Source organism: Aptenodytes forsteri, unplaced genomic scaffold (assembly GCF_000699145.1).
Source record: "Aptenodytes forsteri isolate BGI_AS27 unplaced genomic scaffold, ASM69914v1 Scaffold61, whole genome shotgun sequence".
Classification (NCBI taxonomy): Eukaryota; Metazoa; Chordata; class Aves; order Sphenisciformes; family Spheniscidae; genus Aptenodytes; species Aptenodytes forsteri.
Window position 1 is genome coordinate 5,512,477 of NW_008794443.1, and position 6,356 is coordinate 5,518,832.

The following is a 6,356-nucleotide window of genomic DNA, read 5'->3' on the forward strand; positions in this document are numbered from 1 at the left end:
CACCACAGAAAAGTCAGAAGCCGTATGGAGTGCTGTTAAATATAGTCTCACAGGTGGGCCTTTCTTTGAAAAGGAACAAAACAATGAGAAGTATCATGCCAGTTCTAGTCCCATTGAGTATTTACACCTTGGACAGCAAAAGTCTTTGCTCACAAGAAGTAGAAAACAGATACAATACATGGCTTGAAAAATGACCAGAGTATGCACCTATAGTACTGTACACTAAATAAAATACACAAGGCAGCAATACTTAGGGGCCAGAAACACTGCTTACTACAAGTCAGTTATGGAATCATAATTTACAGTAAAGATGGGCATGTCCCAAGGCTCAATTTTGTTTTCTTTTGTCATTTACAGTAGAATAAATATTTGTGGCTATTGCTACACTTTGTTTACATTCTAACCTAGTAAATGCAGAAAGCTAGTGTAAAGCATATAGATTACGTGTAGGTCCCATACGTATGACAGTTTGTTCAAGACTAGTAGGTTTTCTTTTTTGTTCTTTTTTTTTTTTTTAACATTTTTAAATGGCTAGGAAGAGGGGGGGGGGGGGGGGGGGTGGGGCTGACAAACATAGTACTGTACACTAAATAAAATACACAAGGCAGCAATACTTAGGGGCCAGAAACACTGCTTACTACAAGTCAGTTATGGAATCATAATTTACAGTAAAGATGGGCATGTCCCAAGGCTCAATTTTGTTTTCTTTTGTCATTTACAGTAGAATAAATATTTGTGGCTATTGCTACACTTTGTTTACATTCTAACCTAGTAAATGCAGAAAGCTAGTGTAAAGCATATAGATTACGTGTAGGTCCCATACGTATGACAGTTTGTTCAAGACTAGTAGGTTTTCTTTTTTGTTCTTTTTTTTTTTTTTAACATTTTTAAATGGCTAGGAGGAGGGGGGGGGGGGGAGAGTTTTGCTTACAATCAGCTGCTTTTTATGTCAAATTTAATATCAAAGCGTCCCTGGAAGCGGTCTTTGTCGCTGTACTGGATGTTCTGCCCATAGGCCCTGCATTCCACACGCACCTCGATGTCGTAGGTCAGGTTGGTGAACTGCACTGCCACCAGCGGCTGCAGGTACCGTGGCTGCAGGAGCTTGCCGTAGTAGGGGTAGTACTGCAGGGCAAAGCCAGGGTAGCCGCCCATCCCATAGTACTCCACTGTGCCTATTTTGTCTGCATCGTCCTCTCTCTAGGGAGGCGGGAAGAGGAAGAACAAACCATGACAATCACCCAAACTCTACCTTTTGCAGCCCTTTTCCCTAGCAGCATCTGTTTTTCACCGAGACCGCGACCTCTCTTTGGTCATCACTGATCCTCGTCTTGACAGCACGAGGATGGTCCCGATGGTGGAAAGGACACTTAAGTGCCGTCTAACCAGCAGCTGCGCAATAAGCACCTCCCAGCACACATCAGCCAGGAAAAGGGCTTTTCTTTATTTAAAAACTCAACCGCATCTTTACGCATTCAGAAGTCACCACAGCTTCCTGTCGCACCAACGTGCTATCTTTGGCTAAAAAAAAAAAGTTTGCTGTTTCTCAGCTGCTTTACAATGCTGAGTAAAATACCTCTTCCCTGGGGTCCTTTTTTCAGCCATCCCTGCTAAGAGCTCCAGTACAGCACTTGGAAGCAAAATAGCTACTTTCGAGGATACCCTTTGCTATCCGACCCTGCTTTTACCCCTCCCTGTGAGGGCAGCGCTAACTGTCAATTCGTCACCAATGGGGTTTTGAGAAACTCCTGTTCCAAAGGGGGAGATATCCCAAGTAAGAAGCACCCCCGTTGTCTGCGGAAAGGCAGAGAAGGGTCACTACACTTGGACAAAGACTTAGACAGCCTTCCCCTGCAGCTTCCCGACTCTGCTCTACTGTATTTCAACTTACCTTGGCAGTGCAGTGGACAGGGATGAGATACGGGTTGTATTTTGCCATAACCTCTGGAGGGAGGCTCTCATTTACCGGAGCCTAGAAGAAACCCAAAACAAGGGGATGTTACACACCGGACACTTCTCTGCAGACTGCGGCACCTTTGCAGCAGCAAAGCTCTAGTGGTACCAAACACGTGCCATTAACCGGAATCCCTTCTAGCTCAGTTTCAGAGGCAACAGCTCCTGGTGGTAGTTCTTGGGACAGACACGCAGCGTAACACAACTAGAAGCCGGGGAACTTAACCCAAGCAGAGGTGCTGTCTGCTCTTACAGCTTCCCTGCTGTGGATACCAAAGCAAGCAGATCAGCCTATTTTCCATTTCGTGGTGTCATTGAGGAAGAGCGTTTCACGGCAGAGTGCTAGCTAGCGGGGCTTGTTTGTGCAAAGCCCAGGCAGCGGCAGGAAGAGACCCGCTGCTGCTGGAGGATGTGCCACCTGCCTGCCAGGCGGGTGCAGCTAGGACTGGAAGTGCACAAGAAAGAACAAAGAGTGGCAGTCACACCCTGAGGTTGCTGAACTTTGACACCACCTACAGGGAAGGACAAAGGCTCCGAGTATGTCAGGGAAAGGTGGGAGTGCCAACTCTGATGTTGGTCTTCGGCTTCTTAACAAGTGCAGTAGTTTTTGCTTCACAACCTTGCAGGTCTCAGATCTGCTTTACACACACCTTGCCCGACACAAGAGCTATGTAAGGTCTCTGCTGGAGCGTGGGAAACAAATACTGCCTTGGATACACACCATTTCTAAACGAAACATGTAAAGTCATTCCTTGACTAGACCCTGCTGTCTAACGCAGTCTGGAGCTCTTCAGAGCTCTGTGGCAAAGAAAAGAGCAACGCACCAAACCCTTCTCTTCCCCAGTCATCAAACGTGCGCATCTTACATCATCCCACAACCACCGCGTACCAAGCACAGCACATTCCTGCTAAAACGCACCCACTGTTTCCACCCTGGATCAGATGAGCCAAAATTCAACTCATTTCTTTTAGCACAGGGCGGGCTCCCTTTGAAGAAAAATGTTCCTCAAAACATTAGCTAGACAGCACCATTCCCCGTCCTCGACTGCACTGACGGACAGTGGTGAAGGTGGCTTAGCACACCATTTCCACTGTTTTCCATCCAGAAGATGGAGCGGCAGGTTTTGCACACCACCTTACTCAATAACGTGTTCTGCCACTGAATTCTTAGAGAATTTTTTAGCATTCCATAGAATCATAGAATGTGTTGGGGAAAAAACTAGAAGTAAAAGCCATTCCGTCCAGATTAACATCCTTCAGCATTACTGCAAACATGCCTTCAGGTGCAGCACAGAGCAAGCGGGTGACAGAGACATGCTACAGCATCTGAGAAACTGCATTAAATAACCTAAAGCTCTCCTCGCCTTTCTTGCAATAAGAGCCATGCCTGACTCTCAGATGTAGTTTACGCTTTATAGACTGTGTATCAGTCTGATGGTGAATATTAGCACGACTTCATTTAATTAAGTGGTCTTAGCAAGGCAGGCAACTCTACACTGCCTGAGTAAAGAATGGAGTAGATTGGGACATGACACGACGTACTGATTTACCACAGATAGAGTCGGTCCGGGACGGTCCCATGGAAGCACAGAAACTTAAAATGGGTTTTATCATTTGAAGAAAATACCCCGTTAGAGCAATTCAGTTAGGAGGCTCAGAAGGTACCAGATAAATAACCAGGAGTTTGCACTGTGAGGTTCATTGCTCCTTGTTACCAACTTGCGGTGTGCAGTTTTCATTGCTTTTTAATGAAAAGTATTTTTAAAGCCAGTTACTCAAACCACCTCCCAACTTCTCCTCTGCAGAAAGGGTTTAATACTGATCTCTCTCCAGAGACAGAAAAGCAGGCACAGCAAATCTGCAGCCAACTCCTCCTCCTTATCAGTAGCTTCTGCTAGAAAGGGAAGAGGTACTTGCCTTAGGTTTGAAGCCGATAATTCTGTTGAGCTTGATGAGGATGCATGGTTTGCCATCCCTGTACCCAAAGGTGGGATCATTTATTCCAGAACAGTTTTCCAGCCATTCACGTTTGAATTTGCAGACCTTCTTCTGGCCCTGGGCGTCATTATATGGTCCTCTCTCTTTGTAATCGGTAGGTGTGTCTGTCACGGTAGGGGAACGAAAAGACAACCGTATGCAACGTGACCTTTTGCTTGTCAGGAACAGCAACACTTACGCTTCACTGTGTAGTTAGGACATCCCCTGCGTCCAAACAGGTAAGTGACACCACAGACCTGCACCCAGCCACCCCCCACGTGTGGGCTGGTCCCAGACCAGCAAGTCTGCGGGGGTTTTGTTTTTTAACTGAGAGTTCTTCCAGACTACAAGAGAACAAACACATTTGTAATCCACTGGCTCAGGGATTTTTTTTGGCAGCTTTTACAAGCAGGTTCCCCTCAGATTTTACATGCACGTATTACGAGGTGATAGTCTCATTCTGCATTATCACATCTAATCTATTAAAGGCTAGTACCTCCCAGATGTTTTGCTGCATTGCATCAAGAGGACCGACACTGGCTTTAGCAAAGTCGTCAGTAAAACCCCCGTGGGTTCAGAGAGGATAAGGTCAGCGCCACGTGCTTTTCAGAGCCAGCTGCAACTTTCTCCAAGTGAAATCTGGGAGTTCCCAACCATATAACCTCTACAATAAGCTTCTAGGTACATCCCTGGCCAAGTCCGGTCTGTCCAAACTAATCACTTAATGAGCAGCCGTATGACTGAAACCAGAGCCTGCCAGTTTACCAACGTGCCGTTGGTTACAATAAAAGGAACAGCCAAAGACAGAGACCGCCACTGCTCACCCTCGGCTTCTGATGGACCTGACGCAGAGGCATTGGTCAGAGCCCTCAGCTGCAGGAAACAATTGAGACTTACCCCCACAGTCCTGAAATACTATGTTTTCAGTTTGTTGATCAGCGCTGTAGTCCTTTAAGAACTTCTCAAGGTTCTTCACATACAGGTCAAAACTTTTGGGATCGGAGGCAGTAAAGGAAATTTCTGTCTTTTGTACCTGGGGGATTTGAGTCAGTCCTAAGAAAAGCAAAATCAGGAAGAAACCATTAAGTACACCTCAGAGTTGCACAGCCTCCAGGCAATGCAACGCACACCAAGAACGTAACTCATTCTAATAACCTCTATTTTTCAGACTTCAGGACTTGCACAAAACAGCTTAAGCTCACTAAAGGGGAGGCTCTGATGGGCTCTTATCTCCTCTTTCCAACAACAGTCTGGAATATTCGTCATGATGTTTGCATCACTAAGCAGATAAAAATCACAGAATCCAGAAGGGAGGCTATAAGTCAAGGTTTTCCTCAAGAAAAACAGCCAACCGCGGTCCCCTGCCCACTTCTGCCTCCTCCCCAAGGACAGAAAGGAAGCTGTCTGCGTGTGAGACCAACCACACACACACTAAAGTCCCACAGAAGCCTACTCTTATATATGTATCCCTAATAGGTTGACTTGAAAGTCTGCAAAACACACTGTGTATTTAGAATAAAAAGCAGAGCTGCCCACTCATGAACCCTCGCAATAAAATAGGAGAGGTTCCCCAAGTCAGGTATGGCCCCTGCCGGTTGTAATCCACGTTGCCTCTGTGTAGTCTCCCTTGTAGGATGCAGGGCAGGAGACATTTTCTCACTCGGTAAATTTGTCAGCCTGATCACTTTCTCTGGTCTTTTCACTCTGTAAGCAGGTATTTGATTGCAGAAATAGCCTTCTGAGCTCTCTAATCAGCAGCTCATCACCGAGTAGGTGAGTAGGAAATACCACCACACAGGAGAGATCTTTAAAAGACTGCCCTAGATTCTGGGCTCTGTAACTAGCTCCGCTTTTGACTTTAGGAGGATGAACAGAAAGAGAATGCATGGAGAAAAGAAGGGACTAGATACAAGTAATGCCTACAGATGATGAAAAGTGCCAACCCCTTTGCTTTTCATTATGGGACTTGGAAATAGCTGCTCCTGCGTGATGTTTAGGTCACATTTTAATTGAATGCATTGATGCATGGCTAACACTTTAAACTTAAGTAATGGGAACTGGAGTTCATGCTGCTTTTGTGACAGCCTGTGTAATCACCGAGGTCTTGACTTCTGCGCAGTTTGTCATCTTCATTTTAGCAAGAACAAGAAAAAGGAGCAGGGGGTCAGCATTTGCTTTGACAGCTTTCAGAACAGGCCTATTGCCAACAAGTTCCCCTGGTGCAAAAACTCAGGCAGCTTAGCTGGCTGGCCCCAGCCCACAGGAGCTTGTGACTCCAGCAATTTTTCCAAAGCCACTTGAGTGCTTCTGCTTAGTCCCTCCTCAAGCCAGCTCACCCTCCTCCCCCCCCCCCCCCGCGGCCCCCCCCCCCCTTACCCCCCACCTGCCGCCATATTCTCGCCTTTGCCACCTTCCACCCCGACTCT

The 6,356-nt window shown here is 46.5% G+C and overlaps 1 protein-coding gene across 1 annotated transcript in view; it reads right to left on the reverse strand.

Moving 5' to 3' along the window:
- Positions 1 to 866: 866 nt before the first annotated feature.
- Positions 867 to 6,356, reverse strand: part of ATP1B1 (ATPase Na+/K+ transporting subunit beta 1) — a 24,131-nt gene continuing 18,641 nt past the window's right edge. Inside the window, exons 5-8 of the mRNA XM_009289802.1 lie at positions 4,828 to 4,983; positions 3,871 to 4,055; positions 1,892 to 1,972; positions 867 to 1,200 (exon numbers count right to left, since the gene is read on the reverse strand). Coding sequence (XP_009288077.1) covers positions 934 to 1,200; positions 1,892 to 1,972; positions 3,871 to 4,055; positions 4,828 to 4,983 — 689 coding nt within the window. The 3' untranslated portion in view covers positions 867 to 933. The remainder of the gene's footprint in view (positions 1,201 to 1,891; positions 1,973 to 3,870; positions 4,056 to 4,827; positions 4,984 to 6,356) is intronic.